The 27,180-nt window shown below is 42.6% G+C and overlaps 1 protein-coding gene across 3 annotated transcripts in view; it reads right to left on the bottom strand.

Moving 5' to 3' along the window:
• LOC144818519 (A disintegrin and metalloproteinase with thrombospondin motifs 3-like) overlaps positions 1 to 27,180 on the bottom strand; it is a 641,954-nt gene that overhangs the window by 99,401 nt on the left and 515,373 nt on the right. Inside the window, exons 13-18 of one of the 3 annotated variants that reach the window (XM_078676012.1) lie at positions 21,604 to 21,779; positions 16,387 to 16,520; positions 13,995 to 14,118; positions 11,299 to 11,382; positions 9,824 to 9,904; positions 7,443 to 7,606 (exon numbers count right to left, since the gene is read on the bottom strand). In XM_078676012.1, the coding sequence (XP_078532138.1) occupies positions 7,443 to 7,606; positions 9,824 to 9,904; positions 11,299 to 11,382; positions 13,995 to 14,118; positions 16,387 to 16,520; positions 21,604 to 21,779 (763 nt within the window). Of the gene's footprint in view, positions 1 to 7,442; positions 7,607 to 9,823; positions 9,905 to 11,298; positions 11,383 to 11,414; positions 11,682 to 13,994; positions 14,119 to 16,386; positions 16,521 to 21,603; positions 21,780 to 27,180 lie in introns of those variants that run through there. The other 2 variants (XM_078676013.1, XM_078676014.1) reach the window with 2 other exon arrangements.

The following is a 27,180-nucleotide window of genomic DNA, read 5'->3' on the forward strand; positions in this document are numbered from 1 at the left end:
CAAAATTGATATATTCAGATTCATTTTTTGAGCAAATGAATACATTTGGTTTTGATTTCTGGAACAAAAATGTTGAAGCAAAAACTGTTTGGGGTACAAAAGAATGGCAAGTACAAGGTATAGAATCATTGTTTAGAGCCTGCATGATCCCAGAACAAATTATATTTTTGAATGACACCATTCAACAAACTACTTGTCTTGGCCTAGCCAAAATCAAAGATTTAAACAAACCGTCTATTCCAAAGCCAACAATGAACAGCAATAGCTCTATAGATGATGAGATAGACGTAAACTATATATTAAACCAAAACAGAACACATCCTGATTGGAAACAATGGTTGATCTGGCCCACAGATACAAATAACTGTCAAGACAGATTCCTGAACAAAATACAGGGGTTCACATTGACCAGGCCAGACCCTAGATATTCCCAAAGACAACACCCAGTGATAATTACTACGTACAGTGTGGGCAAGCTCTGCCTTCAATGGCTACAAACATCCACACTGGCAGAAATTAAGCAACACCTAACTTTACTTACTGACGGTGCTGACTTGCGTGATTTCATTATAGGACCACGCAAACAGCGTCAAAAACGTTTCATAGCGGCCTCTGTATATGCAGCTTATAACGAAGCCTGGAAAATAACTCAAATTGAGACAGCTGAAAGTATACGGGAAATTGACCGTATTAATTTGGAAAAATCACTTTCTGTAGTGGACAATGGGTTAATGACTCTGTCCTCCAGAATATACTCTTTGGACAGCATTGTGTCTTCAGCAATCGACATAATATCGCAAGACTTACTGTTGTTACAACACGGTCAGTCCCAATTGCGTTCTATTATACAGCTTGGCTGGACGTTACAGAATCTGCGGTCAGGCTATGTGCCTTGGCGTTTAATCAACACAACGTCACTATTCAATATCTTTAACCTTACTGATAAACAAATCAGTATGGCACAAAAGGGTGCTGATTATACAATCCTGAGCATTGAGAAACTCGAGAGATTACCACTGACAATGTCAGAACGACCTGTCATTGAATGGATAATACATGGGGTAATTAATATTCCAATATCTACTTTCAGGTTTCAATACTGCCAAAAATATATACAGGCAGGCCAGTATGAAAAGATGGGTAAAGGGTACATTAAGTCAGCATGGAACTTGCCCTATACACATGCTTGTGTCAGTAATAAAGGCCAGAAAGTGTTTCTTAGTGGCAATAATTGTGCGATGTCACTAAGTGGTACACTTCTGTGTCAGGGTATTAGTTTACATGGGGCCTGTGAAGGGTCTTCAAATAACCTTTCATGTCACCAGCTAGGCACACGGGCAACACAAATAGAACCACTCTTTATGAGACTATCGAACGGGAGTTACATTCTAATAGTAGATCGCAGATGTTGTAGTTTGCTGCCCGGAAAACCTTATCTCATAACTACGACTGAGAAGGTCATGTGCTGTGAACGGGTATTGTTCCCCAGCGCTTCACCAGACAGGGAGGCAAGGTTATGGCCCAATTTGAAAGTTGCTTCTATTCGAATTGATACTTTAAGCAGAATGAAGACGGTGCTCCTCCAGACGCCGACCCGGCTAACGTCATCAAAAGAAACGTATGATCTCCAAGTTGCAAGGACAACGGCAGAGATTCATTCATTGTTATCAACTAATTCCCCCATACATTTCGCCGAAATACTGAGCGAAATCTTAAATATTTCTGATACCAGCGGTGTCTCAAGTGTATTTAAGACAGTGTTTTCAGGAGCTTTAACCCCATTCAAAGCCATCCTGGGTATTTTTCCAGACTTTGTCCACTCCATCTTTGGCGGACTTCCTCTCCTTTTGGGACTGGTAGCAGGAATCCTATTTTTGATCCTGTTATTTCGCTATGGCAGACCGTGTCACAGACAAAACACCTGCGACAAGGGAAGAAACGATCCTAGCCATTGGCTACCTGGACCGGATATCTAAAATCCTTGGACTTTCCCGGCTTAGAGACCTAAACATGACTTGGTTTCTTTCATTCAGACCGATGTGGCAACGTTGTGTTTTACCTGTATTAAGGTGCCTGCTATGCGGAGAAGAATGCGTGTTGGACACCTGTCTGACACTACAATCGGATGTGCCAATGGACGCAGAAACCTTGTTGGGTCCGGTAACGGCTCATGCATTGTGCTGTCCCCAGCGGCTACCAATCCTGATGACGGCATTCGTGGAGGCTTCACCACTACGATTGAGGGGTAGTGAAGTACGAGATGAAAGCAGCATCGATCAGGTACGACCTTCTGTCAGCTATGCTGATCGAAACATCAATGAAGGCAATCATGCTCATGAATGCATGGTAACAACTTTTTCCGAGTTAGTGGAACTTTCACAGGAAGCTGTTGACAGCTTTTTCGACAGTCTAAATGATATGATGTTCTCACCAGAGCAGAAATAATGACTTTTTAGCAAGCTAGCACACGGTGTTCCCAACACCATGAATTTGGCCTTCAACTTTGATAATAACAGTAACATGAACAATTTCTCTCCAGTTTAAGGACAGCGGAACATAATTTTTCAGCAGCCCCAAAATATTTTGCAATTTTTCGGGACACTTATCTTCTGCTTAAAGTAGAAACTATTCTTAGAGAACTACATTTCTATTTTAGGAACTTTTGAGACATTAGCTGCCCTCTGGCATGTTCATAAATATTTTATCTTGTGATGAAATGGTCTCGCACTTTTTCTTCTGTATTAAGAGCCATTTCATGTGTTATTTTCTCATATTATTAATAATGATGTATGAATATGCGTAATTGGTTTAGCATTATTATACTGCTTGAGTGCATATAGTGCATATAATTATCTTTTCGTATATTTCATGATTTCAAAATGCATATGAATGTATTTTGGGGGGGTACGGTACACACATGCTCTACTAGTATATTTACCATGCCTAGATTTGTAAATATGGACATAGTCTACGTGGAGTGGGTGTGATGTATTCCTATAGGTTCTGTATCGATCCCCCTACTTCTGACCCTGGTCCGGTTAATAATTAACTAGCAGCCATCCCACGGTGCAAAAACCGTTATCTGATTAAGCCACACCACGGCACAGAAACGTGTTATCTGATTAGGTCATAACGCATGCCATCTAATTAGGCAAGCACTATTCCTCCAGCCCCTGATAAGGCATACAGAGTTCTCAAAACAAATCAAACCTATGACAACCTGGGAAAAACCCTAGGGCCATTGTTTTGATTTCACCTTCAGTAAAGAATGTGCTAACGACCAGTTCGTATGACATCCTTATTGACGTATATATGTCCATCCTTACGTCAATCTCGGCACCTTTCAGGTATAAGTATTACCGACATTGCCTTAAGCAAACACACGCGGTGGTGACGAGATCGGAGCAGCGAGACTTGCCGAGGAGCCCAGCAGAGAGCGAAGCCCACAGGCGCTGCCCCGCCTTCCTGACGCGCTGAGAAAGAGACGCTGCCTTTCTCCTGCCGAGAAATCCAGCTCCGGCGCTTCCAAGCAGCCCTTGCAGGCAGCTGGAATATCAAGACCAAAGACAAGAGATACCAGCCCTCAACCATTCTAGATCTCAGGTGCAGAACTGAATAACCCCTTGCAGAGAATTCTTGAGTCAGTCCCTTGGCAAAACAAACTTAACTTAAACTGCTACTTATCTACTCCCGCCCACGTATTAGGCTTAGGTCAGGTACACCGGGGTAGGCGTGGTTAGAAGCACCAGTTGAGTACGATTAGTCAAATGTATATATGTATGTATCTATTTTATCCATTTTAAATATCATATGGCTTAGAAACCATATCAATGCTTTTACAGTATTATTTTATAATTCTGCTTTTATTGTATGCACTCTACTTAACCATAAGTATTGCAATAATATCGATTCATTTCTCTTGTACGAGAAAAGAGACTGATCAATAAATAACATCTTTTATTGAACACGCCCGTCTCTTCCTTTTCTCTACAATCTGGTGAAACTAAGAATGCACTGAACTGACTGAGTAAAATAAATGGTCTTTTGTTTTCACACGACTCTAGAGATACACTCTTGATTAGGGGAGAGCAAAGTTGTCATGTTCTATGGTTGTCAGAAACTAAATCCCTTCTTGTCTATCCAGGGAGGTTAAACTCCTCCTTGCCTATTCGAGAAAGTTTCTAGTGAACTCTGAGCTAGCTGGCAAACACAAAACTTTAAGTCTAATATCGTCAGTAGAAGACCTAGTTAACCTCGGCCCTAGGTCTATACTATTGAAGGTATTATTCCAATGCTCAGAGCCTATTGGGATAATAGGAACTACACTACCACGGCTTTAAGTATTTGGGGATTTATATCTCCTTGGACTCTGCGGTAAGGTACGAGAGGAATTTACTGCCGCCGTTTCGTCGGCTGCGGTCGGACGTCGCGGTTTGGTGTGGCTTGCCGCTGTCCCCGTTGGGGAGGGCCGCCCTGTTTAAGATGATGTCTCTCCCCCGATTCCTTTATGCCCTTCAAAATACGCTCGATCTGGTCCCCGCTAGTTATTTCCATGAGGTTGAGGGCCTCCAACGGCAACTGGTATGGGGCGGGCGGCCTCGCATTGCGTTATCGAAACTGACTCTGCCTTGGTATGATGGCGGTATAGCGCTGCCCGACATCAAGCGCTATTACTGGGCATCTCAGTTGAGTGCTATCAACCACGCCATGTATGGTCCGACCCCTAACCCTGCATTCGAGATGGACAAATGGCAGCTACCGGGTGGCGACTACAATAGGGCACTTTACTCTAAAGCGGCTAGGAAGAAACTTACTGGTCCTACTGGGGTCGCGGTGCGAGTATGGACTAGTGCGACGGCTGCCACGGGATGGACGGACAGGCTGACCAGAGCAACTCCACTTTATGCAGCCGAACGGCTGGGGAATCTCTAGGCAACGAAGGGGTTCGACAAGTGGGATCTTATAGGCATTAGTCGAGTAGGGGACCTCCTGATCAAGGACAGGATCAAGACTTTTGCCGAACTCCAGCGGGAATATAGCCTGAGTGATAGGGAATACTACCGCTATCTTCGGATTCGCCATGCATTTGCGTCGGTATTCCCGGCTGGTGCCGTTGTCCCGGAGTCCTCCCCCCTGGAAGATCGGGTGCTCGATGGACATGTCCCTGACAGTACCATCTCTCTTATATATAAGAAGCTTATTAACGACCGCTCTGACCTCCTTGTACAGCTTCGTAATGCCTGGACCACGGATGGGCTTGAGTTGGATGACGAAGACTGGCAGGCCGCGGTGTCGTCTCCGAAGGAAGTGGCGATTCCGGCGCGTCTCCGGCTAGTGCAATTGAAGATTTTACACCGCGTCTATGTCACGGGTCCACGCCTGATGAGGATGGGTTATTCATTGGATGGGTTGTGCAGGCATGGCTGTGGTATGCTTGCTACTTTTCTCCATATCATATGGGAATGTCCGGATGTGGTGTCTTATTGGAGACGCGTGCATGACATTATGGAAGAGGTGACGGGTGTGTCATTACTGCCAGAGGCTAGGAGGTGCCTCTTGAACGTCTGGGAGCCAAATGATTATAGCGTGGCACAGACTCGGTGGGCCGCCCTTGGCAACATGATCGCCAAGGGACTAGAGCCCAATTATGGGGGTCCCAGAGGGCACCTTCGGCGTCGGCGTGGATGGAATGCATGGATTGGTGTATGTTTAGGGAGAAAACGGTGTATACCGCCCGTGGTAGGCCTAGGAAATGGGGAAAGGTGTGGGGCCAGTGGAATGCGTATCGAGGAGAGATTTGTACCCCCCCCCCCTTCGTAGACTCCGTTACTACCCCTCTGTCCCCGTGACCTCGCATTCCATGCATCCTTCTCCTATAATACATAATCTGATTGTCCACTCTTGGCCCTTCTTTCCACCCCCTTAGGATTTATCCTTCTTTAGACCAGCCTCATTGGCTGGATTCCCCCCCCCCGCTGACAGAGATGGTCACCTCGATAGCAGTCATTACCTCGGACTTTGTTTCTGTGTTGTTTTGTTTAAAATATAAAATTTGAAACCTTTTTATTATCCTCCTACAGCCGCTAGCTCTGTTTATTAACGTGTAACATCGCGGCTGAACCCAGGGGTTGGTGAGCCTTGTACTGTTTTCGAATGTGATGCAGATTATTACTGACCGGCCCTGTGGGGTTGTAGGTCTGTATTTGTATGACTTTTCTGGCAATAAAGGTTTTAAAAAAAAAAAAAATAGTTTAACAAATGTTTTCAAGTTTAATAAATGTTCTTATTTTTCCCCATAGTTTATGATAGGGAGATCTGTGGCCAATCGACACAACCATCAATCTTTGCCATGCACGGTATCGCATCAAGCAACGAGGGAGACAGTGAGGCACGCTAGTTCGGGGTAGACAAGAATGAAGACTCACTGAAACAAAATCATAAATACCATTGGCAGGCATGGCCAGCACAGGTAAGATTGCTAGGGCAGGCGGTGGGGGGGTCTCGATAGACAACGGGATAGATAAAATTAAATTTAAAAAATAAAAAAAAGACACTTACCTTGCGCTCGCCAAGCGCAAGATAAGTGGTTTTATTTATTTATTTTATTTTACCTATCCCATCGTATGTCAACAACATCCTCTCCCAACCGCCCCGCCACACCGATCTTACCTGTACCGGCCACGCCTGACCATTGGATTCTATCTCAAGAACAAATTGGAATCTATTGAACAATTAGGAGCTCTTTACCACAAATTCAATTAAGAACTTAATACTTCCTTTTTCAACTAAACATTTGGTTTGTGCTTACCTCTCTTGTTATGAACCCCCACTCAAATCTTGAAACCAGATGTCCTGCACACACCATACATAACTCTATGTCCAACCCTTTGGCAGCAGGAACCCTGTGTGAAGGTCTTTTTTCATACCACCTTCCATTCGGACCCGAACACTGCTTCTGGTTAACCATTACTAAGCTATTATCCAAAGAACATCACTACAGTAAGAGGTCCGCCTACTGTTCCCCAACTCTATAGTGACACACAATGTGACACACAGTCTAGGGCTGAAACTATTTGAGCCCTCAGCTCCGTCACGTTCTGTAATACATCTCTGTGTGGAGGTGGTTTGTGGTGCAGGAGGGTGGCAGAAGGAATGAATAAGCATTGTGTCTGACTTAAGCCAAACAATAGGTTTTTGTCTATTGGATATGATGAGATGAGGCAATACAGGTGATTTTTTGTATTGTGTACCAAAGCATGATTTGATTTGTCATAATTGTAGAAAAATAAATTCAAAAGCAAATCACATTTAACTACAATAGGCACCCCCCTCCACAGTTTACAAACCCTGTATATACAACATAATGTCCAAAAAGATTTGGCATCATATTGTTTAAAGTAAAATGATGCAAAATGAATGAAATCTAAAATGGAGACACGTACCAGAACAACAACAGCGTCATGAAGCGGCCCATCGGTGTGAAGCGTTTCAATGTCATCTTCTATGATGTACTCCCATTCCACTCCAAGGTCTATGAACGAACGCGACCTGGACTCTTCGCCTTTGCTATTCAGAATGTAGTGCCCTGTGGCCTGGTTCTTAATAGCTGTAGGGGAGAACACGTAAGAACCACACATTTTGCCTTGTTTACTATAGATATTTTACAAAGAACCCCTACCCGTATTTGCGTAGACAAATGAGGAAAAATGCATAATGCGTTGCCTGAATAACATTAATTGCATAGTACTGTAGTTTATATCTCCATGTGATCTCATTGCATACTCTAAAATATTTTAGGAGGCTTCGGCACTCTTGCATAAAAGAATTCATTGAATGCACACAGGTTCAAAACTGTATCATGCAAATCAGTGGTCATGCAGCAGAGATCTTGCAGCAACCTTTCCCTAAATCTTTTTCACAGATGTGCCTAACCGATGCTGAAATATTTCAATTTATCTAAAGCCCCAAATGTATAAATAAGATGCTAGATATTTGCCCACATATGGACTGTCAACAAAGATAAGATCAAATGAGGTAGTGAACTGATGTGCTTAGCAATGTGGATAGTATATAGGATACTATATTTCACTAATGCCTTCATAAAGAGAGAGGATCAACCAGTGGGTGATTTGTGCTGTTAGTTGCAATTGGTTAGCACCAGAACTCATTTATGGGAACTGAGACTTGAGTTTCACCATCAGACTTTGACCAACATCGCAAAAGAGGGAAGGAGGGAGGCACAGCAAGATAGGGAATCCATGACAAAGGGAAAATGCAAGGATGAAAACAGCCTGCAGGAGTGAGATAAAGATACAGGAAGTGTGAAAGAAAGAGAAAAGGAGGGAAATGAAAACTAGCCATTCTTGGTATAAACAAATTCTAGGCAATATATTGTAAATATTTAACAATTTCTAGCACAAGTTCTAAAGATGAATTGCTGGTATGGCTAGTGAAATACCAACCCGCTGGCAACCCCATATCAGAGCCAGTAAGGGCAAAATAGATAAACGAGTTAAGCTGAAGCAGAGTCCCCATTATCTATCCTGATTGCTACATTTGTCATTAATACTTCTCAAAAACAATAAAAGCTGAATGTGAAAGACGTAAACTTATAATTACTATCAATAAGCTGCCATTTTTTGTCAAAGTTTGCTTCTATATTAACTTGACATTGGTAAGATGACCAAACAGCAAGTACCACTTTCCAACCAAAATATTATATGAAGCCACTATTCTGTACACCGATTTTCCCTCTGTTTCCAGAATATGGCCTTTCAACATAGTTACAGTCCCCTTTGTTATTTGATATTTTGCTGCACAGAAAAGTGGATTGTGAATGTTGTTTGTGTTCTGCTCCAATTTAATATTTTCTCATCATCCTAAGAATGTTCCCTCAGATGTCATCCCATTTAACCAATAATTGACAACGTACCTTGGAGAACCTTGAGTATGAATATTAAATGTATTGTAGGGATCTTAGTGAAAGCCAACCAATCTACAGCCTACATGCTAATTGATGCTAGTCTGGGCCCAAACTCAGAGCATAGGAGGTCTATTTGAATCCGAACTAGGATTCTAGCTACACTATAAGTGGAGCATTCTAAGGGCCTCATTGTGAGTTGCTCAGTATTTGAGTATTTAAGGAGGTAATGCCATACTCATTCCCAGATAATCCAGTGCATACATTTAGAGCACAGGTACAGCTGCCACTTCAAAGTATGCATCGGGCTCTAGTCCCAGGATTTAAAATCTGATGCCAGTCCCTGACAGTAAAGTTGCTATGGACACCTCAGGCATATATTATACCTTGCTTCTTACTCATGAATATTCCATGTGCCCGTCTATTCTATTGGGCCACACATCTGCAAATTGAACAATGTAACTCTATAGCAGTAACACAGAATTGAATCCAAATTGTGAGTAAAGGGTTTTTTGCTTGTAGAAAAACCTCAACATTTTTCTCACTTCTGTACATTTGCTTTAAACTGATTATGGCCATTTGGCACAAATAGCACATACTTGACTAAATTGCAATATACGCTGACCGCTTTAATGAGCAAGATGCTATCTTTCAATGTATATGTCTATTGAACATCCAAATAATTCTAAAAAAATTTAAAAAGCCAAAGATAGCCACCAAGTTTCAAAGCGAACTATGATTTGTTGATAAGTAGAGTTACCAGATCTGTAAAGAAGCCACTCTAAACTTTACAGTCATCATCATACAAGTTAATTCTGTTATTTGTTCCTTCAATCATTCGCACTTGATGATTTAGGATAGCCGCGAAGCATTCACATCACACATGAGGAGAGAAACACTTACCAAGAATATGAGGCGATACCTCGTCTTCTTGGATAAACACATGTCTAGCACCAGGGGGTATGTCAAACATCTTAAGGTACCCTTTGCATGTGAAGTGTTCAGAAGAGGAAGCAAGAAGGAAAACAAAAAGTAACAGCTACGGTTAGTAGAGTGCTACATCATGACAATCCTAATTGCAGAGGTGGGCATCCATATCCTACAAGCAGTATGATAAGTGAGACCTGAATGGCACATAGGTTGATCACAAAAATAAAACTGATACCTCCTGCCTCCACTAAGAACACAAAAAGTCTGATAGCAACAAACCTAGTGTCCATTCACCTTGTTATTTATTGTTGAAGCTATAGCAACTAGCAATACCAAGAAGAGGTTCATGTTTTCCATGGATATTATAATACAAATCTTCTCAATGACTTGTACCAGGTCTCTACTACTGTACACGGTACAAACTGAGTCTACCATTCGGCGTAGGATATGGTAGAATTTAAATTTTTCAATGCAAAATTTCCACAGTACACCTCAGTGGATGACAGAGCAGAGAGAATGTGTCACAGTATATCAATTAGCACTATTTGTTTAAGCACAACACCATTTGCATTGCTCTTTTTGAGATGGAGGCATCATTATTTGAAGTCACAAGTGGTCAATATTCGTAGATGCTGTGTTTGTGAGGGAAAGTGCATATTTTGCCGCCCAATATCTATTGAAGAAAATATTATGAAAACTTAGAAATGTAGCCAAGTTAAAAATACAGGTGATAAAATGCCTGTATTCTGCAAAGTTGTCATGCAAGCTTTAGAGCATTGCTGAACTATAAAATGGTTTATCAAGCAACAGGTTTTGTCTGCATATACAGTTGTAGAAAACTGCAATGAACAACGACACTTCCAGTGTGTCACACAACATCCCATAACCTACAACTAAAAACTATTCAATTTAATATGACTGATTTATGAAGGGGATTATCAAGGTAAAAATGGAAAAGCAGCTGACAATTATAATTCTATGCAGAGTACTGATACTTCTGAAATATAAAATGTAGCTTTCTACAACTGTATAGAGATTGGGTGACCTCCAAAAATGTTTACAAAGTAGGGGTTTCTGGCATGCTGAATATGGTTGACACTGCGATATAGTTACTGGGGATTAGGAGTATGTGATTTGATAGGTGTTGTACTTCATTTGATGCAGTAGTTGGCAATGCTTTGCAGGGATTGAGTATGATTTTATACAACACTTCCCTCTGCAATTGACAACATTTGAAAGGCCTAGCTATTTCATCCCATTGTGCTGAAGTATGATGAACCTTGCCACCCAATCAATCTGAAGGATATCCAATGAGAAAAGCATGAACCTCTAACACTGTTATTGCAGTGCCTGAGGGTTAAGAGTCAGAGATACGCACAGTCCTGAGACACTTGCCGCTCTAAGAACTTTCTGGATGCCCAGCCTTCTGCAATCCTCAAACGACTTACCCATGACATTCCTAGTCACCCTGGTCTCGGAAAGAGAAACGTTGCGAGCTCCTTTGGGCAACGAGAAGGCGCCTCTTGTCTTCCCTTAAACAGAACATTTTCAGTTAGTGGTCGGGGAACTGAGTCTTGCGACTTCATTGACTACTTTTCAAGTTTTGTGCATTTTATCGATTTTACATCTAAATTAGGCTTTGTTACATGTATATACTGGAGATAAAATGCAGCCAGCATGCCTCAGTAAAAGACAGTAAATCATAATAGTCAATGAAAGTAAGACTAAGCTTTGAATGAAGAACCATGTAGGTGATTTTAAGGAGGATACTTGCAGATTTCATTTTCCAGCAACTTGAATTCTTTATGGCACCTCTTGCTTAAATGCTTTCCTGTTGGAAGAGGTTAATTAGTGTACGTACTGTATAAATATATATGTATATAAACATATATGCCAGCAGCACTTTAAAGCAGGTGATGTTAGATAAATGCTCAAATGTGAATTGAAATATGTAAGATTGGGATTTTGGGAGTAGAAATGGGATGGGAAGTAGGAGGGATGGGGTTGTTGATGTACTTTTGTGGTATATTCTCAACGTTATTCATGCAATTTACTTACAATAGCTATATTGTTGCACTTTTAAACTCTGCAGGTGATTTGAGGGTGAGGTTTCCCATAAGGAAGCATCATATAACTATAATCAATCATTCACTAATTATTGTGTCAAATGCTTCTAAAATATAAGAGGTGAGGTGGCTCCAAGTTGCTGTTTTGCACATGATGGTGGTAGTGGGGTGTGGTATTTTGTGTTTATGTATCTTATGTTTTTTACAATTTTATTCTGGCTACCGCGTTAAAGCAATAGTTAGTAAAAACAGTCCACAACTTTTAGTTTGCGTAAATGCAACAGCGTTCTGTATACAACTGTATTATTTCACATACACAGACATTTTGAAATACAGTACAATTTGAAAAAAGAGTTCCTGAAAAGTATAAAGAGGTTCTATATTGGGTGACAACACACTTTCCAATAATGGCTGACATCATGCTTTCCAAACACCGCCTAACAATAACCATATGGAAGTACAAGCTCCAGCTAAAGTAAGGTGAAGAAGATGACATGAAACTTTTTCATAAAACTACCAAATCAGATGTCTTGCATGCCATGCATCACAATTATGTATAGGATTGCTCATGTAAGTATACTTTAACATGGTCAATGCCCATGGACTGTACAATAGAAATTTAGTGTGAACCTTACAGTGTAAAGATTGGAAGGGCAGTTACTAGTACTACTAAGTGCCACCCAGTGTCCATGATATGCCCCTAATAGATAATAAAGGGGACATGGATGCAGTAAAAATAAAATTCTGGATTATGCAACAGGTTTTCTGTGTTAACCTTCATTGGCTGGTAGCCCAATATTTTTTTGTGGTTGAGAAGAATCAGTGTGGCTGTCTGGGATCCTGAGGCTGCCATGTTGTAGATTCTGTGCTACAGTTTATCGAGTCAAAAGATCACTCTGCTTGGCACTGTCCTAAATGTAGGAATTGAACAAGTCTTGTATTTTTAAGCAAAAGGGCAACATCAAGCCCCTCATAGCTAGTTTCATTATAAGTAATAATATGCATATTAATGGATGAGACACAAACTGTCAGGGCGGTAGAGAATATAGCAAAAGCAAAGTATTAAAATCTGATACTGTTTAAAGCAGCACAATGGTGGATCTCCATTTATTTAAGTTTTCCTTTGGAGTCATATTCCTTCAGTGCATTATTACCCTCCACATAGTGCCGCAAAGGAGACACTTCTTATGTCAAATGATTTGGGGTGAGTAACCAAACTTTGTTACAAATACCCAAAACCTAAAACTGAGTGTCAATCATGGCCACTGTTGATATCCAGAACGTGAATTTGAGTCTTAAAATAAATATATAGGGCCCGATGTAGGTGGCCATTACCGGTCGGTAACGGCCGAATTCGGCCGTTACCGACCGGTAAATGGGTCATTGAGATGTAGGGGGCTATATTTTACAGAATCGGTAAATTTACTGAATCGGTAAATTTACCGATTCTGTAAAATACCGAATCGGTAATTTTTATGATTCGGAAAATTCCTGATGCAGGTAGCACTGTTTCCAGTGCTACAGGCCTTTTAGATTCGGTATTTTACCACCCAATCCAATTGGGTGGTGAAATACCGAATCCAGGTGTGCATGCACATCTGTGCATGCACACCTGTGCCATGTGACAGACAGACATGCCCTTAGGGCATGTATGTGTGCCACATGGCACACATGCCTGTAATTGGGGTGCCGGAGGGTGTCAAAGTGACACCCCCTGCACCCTTGCAATATTCGGTATTTACCGATTCGGTAAATACCGATTCGGGAATGCCCATTGATTCCTATGGGCTTCAATGCCCATAGGAATCAATGGGCATAATACCGATTCCTTCCGATTCGGTAATTGTAAGAATACAATTACCTACATCTGCCCTCCTCTTTTTTACCACTTCTTAAATACCGATTCGGTATGAATCTGTATTTAAGAAGTGGTAAAAAAGATTTACCTACATCGGGCCCCAAATGCTTACAAATTGTCCCATGTGTTGGTCATATAACAGTATTCGCAGCAGAAATTAATTATTGTGCCCATTTTATTAACACATACACATCTTAACTCACAAAAAATATTTTCTTACCAGGTTTCTTAGGAGTTCTGGTAAATGTTCCCTTTACAGTTCGACAGTGGGAGTTATCTCCTCCACAGACTCCACATTTATCCTCCACTTTGTTGGAACCAATTTCTTTGTCACAACCCACTTTCTGCAGAGATATGTAAGATAGGTAGTTAATGCTACATTGTTAAATACTGTAGTGGGATCATTGTAGGAGCAAAGGTATGTTGTAAACTATGTAAGAGTTGGCCAAAGTTCACTACGTTGATGAATATTTCATTGTAATCTTTTATGTGAATTAGTTATAGCATTTTGTTTTCAGAGGTGGGTGGTGTGCTCTCCAGAGGAGAAAGTGGCAATACATCACTGGGTTTAAGGAGGCTAATGGGTCTGGGTTGTCAGTGGATATCAAAAGATGCTCAGAGTCCGTCTACATGATAAAGGTCACTCAAGTCTACCTACAATGCTCCTTTGGGCTCCGACAACTGGCAAATATGAAAAATAAAGATCATTCATGATCAAAAGTCTTCAACTTTCAGTCACCATTCTGTGGATTATAAGTGGGGCAGTATCTGGATTGCTATTTTCCTAAATCTGTATCTTTCTAGCATCATCTGGGCCCGCCATGATGTGTCTGTAGCATTCAAATAGGAGTGATACCTTCCCTCAGAATAGCACAAGTGAAGACATTTCTTGGGTAAGTCTTCTGGCTGTGGAGCTCTAAAATCTGAATGCTAAAATGGAAAATTTGTTTCGCTCATTTAGAGGCTGAAGTTAATTTTTTAAAACAAACCTTGAAACTATGATAGTTGGCTTTTACTGTCTGATTGGCCGAAGCTGAAAGTTACAAAGGACTAGCCTCAAAACTGATATGGTATTTTGCAAGGTAAGCAAACTTTGAATATCAAAAAAAAATACATATTTGCCAAGGGATTTGCAAATACTTAACCAAGACCAAATAAATAAATACAATTTCAATTCCTACTCCAGATGATCGGCTCATAACTATGTTCCATTTGTAAGGATTAGCGTAAAAGCTGCAGAAGTTCATGGAATGGCATTTGTTGTCCGCTGGGGTCCGATGCCTGAGACTGAGGATTAGTGTGCTAGAATTCTACAAGCGACAGCGGAACTGAGAAATATTGCTGTACAAATCCAAGTCATAATTAAGCCGTCCCATACAGCAGGCTTAGAGGGTTAGAGACATAATCTGGTAGAAGGTCCAGGATGCACAAAGAAAAAACATAGCACCAGGATGAGGAGAGCGCAGTGCTCTCCTCTCCATCTAGTGGCAGCAACAAAACAGAAGCTGGAAGCAGCACAGAAAAATCTGCACTAAGGCAGGTTCCCCATTCTGCAAGGATGGACCTCAGGGCAAGGTGATATGGCCCCATGAGAGTAGGAGGTCAACTCTCCAGTAGGCCAGAAGAGGAGGGCAATTTTCAAATGGCCTAATCACTCCAAAGGGGAAATATAAGGGCATCTCAACTCCCCAGAACAAGAAGTTGTACCTTACCAGACCAGGGAGAGCATTTTCTGTCCTGCCACCCAACTCTGAAGAAATACTGAGACCGAGCATATTCTGGTATGCCAAGGTCGATAGGACAAAATCACAGATACTAAAGCAGAAAAGACAACCTTATGGTATAAAATAAAGACCTCCAAGTCACAAATATTGGCCCAAAGAGTGCATCTTAGACTCAGGAGGACCTGGAATACCAGACAGCATGGCGATCTGCAGATGTTACTGGGATCACTTCCTAAGGCAGAATAGGCATTACAGCCCAGGCTGACCACAGGCAGTCCACCATGGACAAGCAGTTAGTCAGCGAATTATGACAGGTAGCTGAGATGGAGGGGTCACCAAAGAAGGCACCAAACATGGATTCAAAGGTTATCAAATTTGAAAGGGTGCAAAGGCCAAGCGGGTGTAATATTGGATGTGTGAGCTTGTACATTGTATTCAATTATGACTTGTAAAGATTTGAGCACTTTCTGCCTGCGAGCGACATAATATTTTGCATGCAAGTCAATAAATTTGACGCCATGTTACTCATCAAAATGTTTGGTCAAATTTGCTGTATAAATAGGATGATCATAGCCAGAGAGGCTTGACAGCATGAGTTAAGTAGGCTGTACTAAAATCATATGCGAAAGACACATTACAAACAGTGCAAGAGAGCAACCATGATCTCAGGGACAAAATGGTACAGCGGCATTAGTGCATTGCGTTGCTATATGATGACCGGCCTACAAGAAGTCGTTAAAGTTTTGCCAGTAGCCTACAAAAAAGACCTCTTTTCTTCGTTGCGTGCTACAACTCACTACCCACCTGCAGAGATGTAGAAAAAGCAATGACAGATATCTCCCACTGAGTGAAGTACATCAAATGACGCAAGAAGGAGATATTGCTTACCACGCATTCTCCCCGGACACAAATGCTGTAGGGGTCCTTGTAGGAACAGCGGGTGCCGTCGTGAACCAGCTGTTTCATGTAGGCCACGTCCCCGGTTCCCTTTGACTGACAGTAGAGATGGCATCTTTTGTTGCCTGTGAGAGGGAAGATGGAATTAGTGAGATTTAAATGTTCAACAGAGCTCTCGCGAAGCACAGAAACCTTTGCAGAGAGAATATCGAACATTTTGATATCTATTCTGTGTATTTGCGCAGTAAATTATTTTCTTTTCATCGAAAAGTGCCGAGCACATCAAAACAGGAAGGGAGCAGATTTACAAGCCCCTTGCGCCACTTTTGCGTCTCTTTTCCCATGTTAAAAGTGACGCAAAAGTAGCACCAGGGGCTTGTAAATCTGCCCCGAAGTGCCTTAACATAAACACGTGGCTCCTTTTCCGGCATACTGACTTTCCAACTAAACTGCTTTGAGGCTGTCAATTAATGGTACCCGGACTGACATCTCTTTATTTCGTATGAGTTAACTCTGCCTAATATGAAAAGAAAAGGCCTGCCTCACTAACCACGTTGCCAGAGTGATTAAGAAATCTCCCGCGCCCATATAATCACCCAGCAGGGACAGATTCGTCTTAAGGTCTTATGGAGCCCCGGGCCAGACATATGTTGGGGTCCCCTGTTCGATAACAACTTTGAATGTTATTACCCACTTTTGTACTAATTGTAGCTCAAAAGTAGTTGAAATATGACATTCCGAGGAACCCAAAAAAACAGAGGTACAGGTAGGCAGAGAGAAAACGAGAGGTTCAGATATAGAAATAAACACAGGTGACCGAGAGAGAGTTAGTGTACTTTCCCAGAGGTCCTCCTGGAAGGTGGGGGGCCACTCATCCTGGCCTTTTTACTTAAATATTGGAGGTGAATTTGCTGAGCAACTGCCCCATAGTTCCGTGCTGTCCTGAAAAGGACAGGCAGAATGTCAGAACACTGCTGCCCACTGGGCAGAGAGGGTTTTTTTGTACTGAGTTTAAAGTAATCAAATCTAACCACCTGCCAGGGTCGGACAGGGGCATTGCCCCCATTGGTGAAATAGATAGCTAAAAAAAGGGTCCCATGTTTCTAAATCGGATCCGTTTTGAAGTTGGAAGAACACGCACGCTCTATAACAGTTTTTCAAGGTCATGAAGTCTGCATGGATTTGCGCTTCCTGCAGGCAATGCTTGTTGAAATCAACCGTAAAAAGCAGCTCAGCAGACAATAAACTGTCCCACAAATAGCCACAAAAACAACGGCCCACTCACTGATCCGTTAGAGCAGCCCTGTGGGTACTGCTGGACAGCCTGTAAGGGGTGTGAGGTTACAGTGGTGTGAAAGGTGGTCCAATCAGCCTGATAAGATCCACCGTCAAGTTCCAACCAGGTATTGGAGGTGTTATTGTAGGTATGACCCTTTTAACCCCTTCGCCGCGGTGCGAATTTCTCCGTGGTGCGGGGAGGGCGTGGCGCTGCGGTGCTCATGAAGGCTTCCCGCCGTCATTATTCACGGTAGGCTTGTGCTCATGATGGCCAGGAGCTGTCAGAACTCCGCCCGCTGATTAATTCGCCCGCACAGGCGGGGAATTAATAGCGTGTGGGAGGAGCGGCAACGTCCTGACCGCTCCCGGCCATCCAGAACACACTCCTACCGTGATTCATGGCGGCCTGGAGCCATCATGAGCACCGAAGGTGTTAAGACCATCCATATATGCTTTAACTACAGGAATCCTTAAAAGGAATGAGCCTTCCCAGTTGTGCATGCATGCTGGTAAAACTGCTAATTGAAGATGCTTTAAAGTATATGCTCACTCCTTCTGAACATATAAGTAGTAGAAAATGATACCCGGCTCATGCTAAAGGCATACACGCGATTTGCGAGGCAGTACTGCACAAAAACACTTCCACTTTGCAGCACAACATGCACGTGTGGTAGGTCTGTCAGCTTCTTACAATGTAGCCATACACTCCATTGGGAGGTTTAAGTACCCACATTCTAAGACCTCAGGAGCAAAATTGCTGCATTGAGCTGTCTGGGTGTCTGATTTGCCATGCTATCGAGTGAGAATTGGTCTGGCCTGATGGGGAGTTTCTGTTGGGGGTTGATAGATATGTCTAACAACATTGAGTAACCAGGCTGTCTGGCCCAGGTTTGTGACACCAGAATGATGTTCATGGAGACTTGCCTTTTCTTCCACACCATGTATTGGATGAGTGGGAGAGGTGGAAAAATGTAGGTAAATATTTCGAAACAGTAACCTACACTAGTGCAACCCATTAATCCCTCAGGAGACTGGGTACAACAATGTAAAAGAGTAAAGACTACTGAAGGAATTATTTCATAAGGATTCACACAGTTAGTGAATTTGTAAATACAATATCCAACCCAACCCTTCAATGCATCATACATTCAAATAGTTGTATTCATAATTCATCATAAAATCATTTGAGCAAGGCCTACTTCAAGTACAAAGAATGAACATATGTGTTTATTTGACAATACTTCAAATCTTTCTAGGGTTTAGAAACAGCACCAGCCCACTGTCATGAAGGTTTAAGCAATATTTTGAAGTTCCAATTGTGACCTTTGATAGTGTGTCGATCACTCAACATAATCACAGTAATTCCAGAAGACCTCCTTCTCAGAGTCCTTTTCCTTGTAGAAGGCTTATGAGTCCAATCATAAGAGCATGTAGTGGTCTATAAGTCGATATTTAGGTTTGCAGGCATCTAAGTAGTATATAAGACCATAATTCGTATTAGAGACCCCCTATATGCAACCTATCGAAGAGGTCAGGATGCAGAATTAAAACAAGTTATCCAAAAATCAAAGTTAACTGCAATAGCTACCGTAGGTAAAAAATAACATAATGATATTACATTAGAGATTAGATTTTGAAGTACGCCACCAGGAACACCATGTTGTGAAACACCACACACCAAGCTAAACCACACTACACCACACCAAAACCTCACTCCATCCTAATAATAGCAACCCGTTATAGTGTTTGAAGGGCACCGTGCTAGCATCCTATATCTACAACCACATCAAAGAACACTTATCAGCTCAGTCGAAAAGTAAAGCAAACGTAGTTAAATTCCAGTTGCACAGTACATCAACCTATCTCAAAATGTCTTAAAACCTGAATCTGAGTGAGTGATTGAACCTATTACACTTCAGAAAAATCAATATACTTAAAAAGACCACTAACTTACACATTCCAACATGATGCCATGAATTATTCTAGTAGAAATAAGTGAGGAAACTCTATTAGTAAGACTCAAAGATAGGCCCTTTGCATGGGGCCATTACCTTAGTAAGACTGCTGTCAAGTATAATACACTAAAATCCTCCGTACCAAATTAATATGACATGAGGAAAAGGCAAACAACTTCACCAGAGTCAACAGTGTATGCGGCCGTGCCAATATGCGCTTACTAAATCCTGAGTGACCACCATCACATTGCCAACGAGACATGCATGCCCAAGACCAAATCTCTGCCATCTTAGAGTGGGCCATGTAAACTACTCTATTTGAGAACAAGCCGCTAAGCAAACCATTGCATCAACAATCAGGAGGAAACTCAACCTATAAATAAATAACACATTGAAAATTGCCAAAATAAAAAAGTGGAACCACTGTAAAAGTTCATGCTAAGAAAAACGAGCCACCTATGTCCTCCATGTTGGTGTAATGGTAAGGCTCCGCCATCTTGCTAGACATACTATGAAGGCATTCTCCAACCTTCCATATTATAAGCGCAAATCGAATGGACATCCAGGAACATTCTATGTTACAATAAAACATAGGAATCCAACCTTGTGGGTGACTGGGGTACCTCAAAAATAGACAAAACAAACGGGTCTACCGAAACAGTATAATATGAACAGAAGCAAGCAAAGCTCTGCCATCTTGGAGTGGTTAATGGTTGGTCAAACTATATAGGAATACAAACAATCTAGGAAAATCAAATTAAATGCCTTATGGGAAACAAATCTAAGAATCAAAATAAAATAGCTACTTGGCAGGATATGTATATGCACAGCGAGGAAACCAAGTAAATCCACATACTCTGGTTTAAATCCGGACTTGTGAAGCTAAGCGTGTCTATGGAGCAAGACTCTGGTGTTAATACTGTGGGAGGAGTGTCGGCAGCCTCTAGGGCACCTGTATGCTTGCACTGGAGATTACTTTTCCCTCTGCAACCAACTCCTCACTCCTCTTTCTATTAGCATCAGAGAGGTGCTACTTGAGAGCATCCCCATCCTCTCAATAAAACCAGAAACAGTGTTGCTGTACTTACTTTCCTTAAGTATGGGCGTGATATCCTCTGAGGCTTAAGCTGATGCACTCTTGCTAGTAGAGTAAGCCACCAGAAAGTTTGGTGGAACCAGGCTGTTGACTAGAGGGAGTCCTCAGGAGAGGTTATACTTGTTCTCTATATGGGATATAAACACCTTGGCCCTGACTGGCTGGCCATGTCCTCAGTAACTGAGAGGAGAGCAGATCTGGTGAAATGCATCCAGTCGTGGAGCCGATCACATAATTTCGAGGTGCAGATACCAAACGCAATTGTTGTTTTTCAACAGAAACGATGAACCGAAGCAGGGCGCAAATTTGTCATGAGCAAATGCATAGATAGCAGAAGCTTAACACGTCCAACCAATAGCGGAGACAAGCAATCTAAGGGTGGAGCTGGTGCTCATGGGCAATGCGGACTATGGGAGGATTCACTCCACATCCTGAGACTCAACATTTTAAAAAAGAGATATAACTTGTAATGCCCGGGCTCAACTCTAGATGGTAGAAGTATGCAAAGCATGTGCGTCTACAGCCACACATGCTCTGAACAAATAGGTTTCCAAAAACGCATATTCCACCAGCATTAGATCACGAGATGTACATTGATATCAAAATCATTCCATCAACTGCGGTGCAAGAATTTTTACAACTCCAAGCAAAATGCCATTTTGTTATATGGGCACTCCATTTCTCCTAGCATCAAGGCAGTGTTTGAAATCATTTGTCGCCCTCCTGTGGTCTTTTTGGGTGTTGCTGTAAGGCAGCTGAATGAATTTTCCTTTATAAAGCACAGGCCCAGGTGCTCATACTCCACCATCATCTTACCCATTGAGAGACCTTGAAGCAAGTATGGTACAACCCTATTCAACCATTACATAAACAACTTACTGTCGGGGTGCTCGTAGGGCAGCCACTGGTGTTTGGCATTCTGGAACTCAAACTGAGAGTTGCGCTGCTGGCACTGCTGGGCTCTGAAGTCTTCAAAATGTTTTGGGCACTCCTCGGTATTACAAAGCTGATATTCAAAGTTAACACCGGGGCAATCCTGTCCTCCGTTGACTGGCCTTAAAAAGATTCAAAATAATACAATTAGTTTCTCATATTTAAAAAAAAAAAATAATGTCTAAAATAAATTGAGGGAAAACTGCCACATAAATGCAGAAAAGTTAAATTTGCTCGAGTCCTAGGCCTGGAGGAACAATTACCAGGCATCACTCACTCTTTTTTCCATCATAGACTATGCATTATGAAACAGATTGTATCTGTGGCGCGTGGGTGGTGAAGCAGCGACAGAGACGTCTTTGTGAAGTGGCCTTTTGTGTGCTTCCTCTGCTCACACAGACATTTCAGGAAATTAAACGACAACGCAGCATATCACTTCATCAGGCAGAGTGGCACGTGGAAAAGAAGGCACTCAAGAGGAAACCTGCCGCGAGACAAGCACGCCAAGAAACAGCAAAGACTTCCTCTGTCAATCCTTAACATTAGGCCATTCAAATATAGATCAATTGCGGACTGCGCTGAGATTTGTTTAGTTTTATTACAGCGCGGTATATTTTAACCAAGCCCTGCTGACAAGATGGAAAATTCTTCTCCGCTGTATTTCTTCCTAGATATGTGGTACATTTCTGAGTTTTTGTGTATTCTCAAAGGATTCCGGGGCATATTACCAAGGAAAAGCGATATTTATCGCAAAATGTGCTTAGCGCATTTTTTTATCGCTGGATATGTTAGCGGAGAAAACATGCTATTAGGAACGTTTTTCTCCATTGTGGTAAAATATCCAGCGATAGTGGCGAAATGTGTGAATATCGCTGAGAATACAGCGATATTCACGCATTAGCGACGAAATGTTCTTAGCCATGTTATCCACCTCCCATTGGATAACATGGCTAAGACCTGGTCTGGGCAGGTGTTAGTATTTGGAGATATTCGCGCTTAGCGCAAATATTTCCATTGCTATGCCTGCTTTGCTAATAGGCGATAGCGACGTTAGCGACTGCTTTCAGTCGCTAACTGGTTGGGTACGCCCACTTTGCATGTCATTAGCGATAAACATCGCTGACATGCAAAGCGGACCCCAAACCGCTCGCTATCGCCTAAAAGCTGTCGCTAACATCAGTTAACGATAGCTTGCTAATAGGGCAATAGAATTATCGCCGCTTAGCGGCCGAAAACGACCGCTAAAGCGGCGATAATTGCCTATCGCTCTGCTTGATAATATGCCCCCCCATTTTCAAGGACTACTCATGAAAATCTACAATAGACACAGACTTTCAGCAGGTGCACAACTGATTTCCAATGCTTACTCGTGACGATTTTCCACGAGGTGTAAAATATGCTCGAGCACATGTGGAAATGCTCAGTTAGGCATCTACAATTTTCTTCTCCCCCACGTCAATATTTTTCCCCATTTTTTCCCCCCCGTGTAAAAACCCCTTACCCTACCTGGAGTGCTACCACAATATCTTCTGACCAAAATATTATGACCTACATGTCATCCTCGGAAATATTGTCCTATTGGAAGTTAAGGGCCAAATCTGTGTAAAGTATATAAGGACACAATCTTTATATTAGACGATTTCTGTGTACAATATTCTGCCGTACAAGGGAAACAACCTTACAAATGTCTGTGAATACCCGCAACCTGCGAGTATCAGGGTGATTACTGCATTTTGCACAGCCATCCCTGATGCAATACACCCTTTGAAGGCTCTAATCTAAATTTAAGATGGTAAGCAATCCACCATATTAGTAGATTTTCAGACTTCATGAGGACACTTTTGCACTCCAAAAATGTAGGTAATTTTAATTTTGTGAATTCGGATATGGAATTTCAGAGTCGGTTGCTCGTTTTGACACGAGTTGTGTGTTTGTACACAACAACATGGTAAATCGGGTTTACATGAACTATGCATTTATTCCACATTTGGGAAGTGATGTCAGCACGACATACACTTCGTTCTTCCCATGCTCTGAAATGTAGAGAAATGTTTTCCTTTACGGGGAGGGTTAAATGGTGGATCCGGCTACTCTCAGATTGTCCTACATGAGGATTTGTTTAGAGTGTCAGAATCACCTCTCCATTTGTTAATTAGAATTTTCACAGATGGGAAAAATACACCTTTCCAGGTCAACTCCTTCACCTTAGCTGGAGTGTGCAGGGCAATGGTTAAAAGCTTCAGCAGTCACTATATATCTAGGGCCACATTTACAAACTTTTGATGTACAGCAACGCAGCAGGCCTTCCATGTGCGCTGCCATGTGTCAAAAGAAAAGGGCAGGAATGCGCCGTATCTACTCCATACGGCACATTCCAGTCCTTCTCTCCTGCGCCGGCGCACAAATAGCAGCCGTGTGCCAATGCAGACACCCTTGTGTCATGTTGCAAGGGTACCTGCGATGTGAGGATGATTGTTTTTGTGCAGGAACTCACACCTTCCTGCACAAAAACAATCATTGATGGCATTTTCCTCTTTCTAAGTGTGCTGCAGAATGCAGCACGCATAGAAAGAGGAGAAATGAGGAGAAATAAAAGTATTTCTCCTCGTTGCACCACTCCTACGCCTCCTCGTAAATCTGGAAATGCTTCAGATTTCAGGGGTGTTGCGTAGGAACACCCACAGCAACACCCATGGAACTTCCCTTTCACGCAATGTTCTACGTGAAAGGGGCACAGATTGACAAGGCCATGAAAAGCCACGTGAATTTGCTTAGCGTGGCCTTGAAAATATGCTATGGCACATTGCGCAACCGGAGTGTAAACAAGCATTTGCAATGCAATAGGTCTCGGGTTAATTAAGTTTGAGCTATTGGCATTGCTAAATATTGCAACACCAACTGTAATATTCCATGCAGCACAAGAGCAGTGATGAATGTGTGAACAGGTGGTCGTGTTTGCCCGTGCATGTGTGTGTGTGAGACACATTGTGCACGGATCCATGTCTGCGCGTTTGGATGTGTGTGTTGGCTTGAGACCGTGTATGCCTCGTGTGTGCATGGATCCACGTGGCATATCTAAACAAACTTTTACGTGTTTCTGTGTGGCATTGAGTGTGCGTTTTTATGTAGCCGAATGTAACCATTTGCAATTATGTCGCCTGCGTGAGTGCCTATATATGTGTGTATGCATCTGTGGGCTTATATTTGTGTTTGCTTGTGTACTTGCATGGCAATATAGAAATGTGTTATTGTGTAGGTGCTTGCATGTGTGTGCGGTCTTAAGCACATTGTTAAGGCAGGAGGTATGATTGCGCCGCCCCGCCCCCGACTATCAAATGTACCCGACACCATGTTAATGGCAGTACATGTGCTATAGAACTGCCAACTAAGGCTGTGAAATCGCTTGCCGTGGCTACACTCTAGGCGGTGGTCCGAGCACTTCTATTTTAATTTGTCCCGCCACTATGTAAGGGCTGGCGCACCGGGTGGCAGTATTCTAACCGTTGAATCCCCGCCCCCCGTCTGTCCTTGCCTCATACAGGTGACCTATCAGGCAGGATTCGATCAAGACTAGACCCTGTGAATGTGGTATCTGTTTTACGCTATACGCATCAGTGTAACAGTGGTTATCTTACATTCAAAGCTGCGTTGCTTAAAACTGTGAGTGAACCCAACAGAGGTCGGTGCAAACTCGAGGAGTGAGGGAGCTGGGGGCAAAGTATTAATACTCAGATTGTGCTGGTGGGAAGGAAGCAGTTGCTAATGCAGCCACAGCGGGTCCATGCACCAGCAGCGCGAGCCGTGGTTAGCTTGCAGAGAGGCTGGGAAACAAAGCAGCGCTGTGGGGAACATTCTCGATTGTGTACCTCTCTGACCAGAGCATATATAGCACCATGGAATGCTATGTGGAGGAGGCTGCAGCACATCTTGAAGTGAGGTAAGCGCTATAAAAGGAGGCCAGAGGTCAGTAGCGTCAGCGACGGGGTGACTTGATCCCACTTTGGAATCCCTTTAGCACTTAGGCAGTTAGCAGGGGTTCATGAAGTAGAACATGTGTGAGATGGCATGTGTGTGGGGGACGAGAAAGAGCACGTTTATTCCACAGGTAACAAGTTTTAATCAAGATGAGATGCCAATCAACAAACAGGTTTCAAAGATCTGTGTGTAACCTGCAGGCCGGGACCGTTATGCTGACTCGGCTCATCACCGTCACAATGTTCACATAATGTGTAACGAACTGCACTTGGCAACGGCTTTTATCGTGGTTATTACTGCACGTGATTGTCACCATGCGTCCTCGATATTTCATTAAATTGATTTATTTCTATAGTCCGATTCCTACAGTCCCCCTCCTAAGTCATTTTCTTCTACGGGTGATTGGCAGGTCGCAGTTAGAAGGCTAAGCTTTCCGGGCAATCTGCCGTCCGTATAACTTACAATGAATCGCTTCATCTTACTTATAAAATTGTTTGAGGAGCCAGGTCTTATTTATCCTCCAGAACAGCTTTATGTCTCTGCATTTTTGATACGAGTCTTGCCAGCATGCTTTGTAATTTGAATTTAGCCGCATTCCAAGCTCACACACGGGACGGAAAAACAAAAAAAAAACATGGCTGTTTATCAGCGCCGCGCGCCTCTCTGCAGACTCCCCCTGCATTCTAGAGAGGCGCGAGACGCGATCCTGTCTGCCCTGCAATGCCGTGGAGACAAGACCTGGCCGCGCGCACAACGTTAACCTATGGGAAAACACTGCGCGCGGCCAGGTCTTGTCTCCCTTCGGCGTTCTCAGACTGCAGAGACGCCGACTATAGTTCTCTGGCGAGAACGCGCTTTTTTAAGCGCGTTATAGCCCGAGACCTAAAAAAGCAACGCTCTGGCGGCAAAAAAGTGTCTATAGTTTGACATGATGGTGCACTCTTGAGAAGGCAAGCACCAATACTGCCCCAGGGATTTCCATTCTAGTGATAGGATCATCCCAGCATGGCCCAGAATAGGCTTGTGGGCAAAAATATAGTTCAATGTATGGAAGAGAATTTGTGAAAACAAAAGCCCTTTTAAGGTAAGAAACCACTGATGCACTTTGTTTTCTGTTGTGCCAGCTCTATTTGGCATCTTGCTCCTTCATGTTGTCCTACCGTGACAGGAGGCTATTTGGCACATCATAGGCAGCTTCCTTGGTGCTTCCAGCTGCATGGAAGAGAAGCAAATGCTCTCTTTTTTAATGCTCTGGCCCTTCTCAAGGCTTAAGTACTCGCCATAGATGCTGCCACTATCCACACTGTGTGGCTGTCAGAAACCCACCAAACATAGAAATCCCCATTGAATTGGCTAGGAACTTCATCTGAAAACGGTTATTTTCTTAAACTTAAAAATCAAAATATTGGTGTGTTTGGAGATTTCTCCAAGCATGGATAGGACATTGTTGAATGTTCCCTCCTTGCCTTTCATTGTGATTATAAACAGGAAATATCAGTGTTACAAGTCCTAACAACAGTGGACCTTCTAATTCTATGCATCTGGTAG

Source organism: Lissotriton helveticus, chromosome 2_1 (assembly GCF_964261635.1).
Source record: "Lissotriton helveticus chromosome 2_1, aLisHel1.1, whole genome shotgun sequence".
Classification (NCBI taxonomy): domain Eukaryota; kingdom Metazoa; phylum Chordata; class Amphibia; order Caudata; family Salamandridae; genus Lissotriton; species Lissotriton helveticus.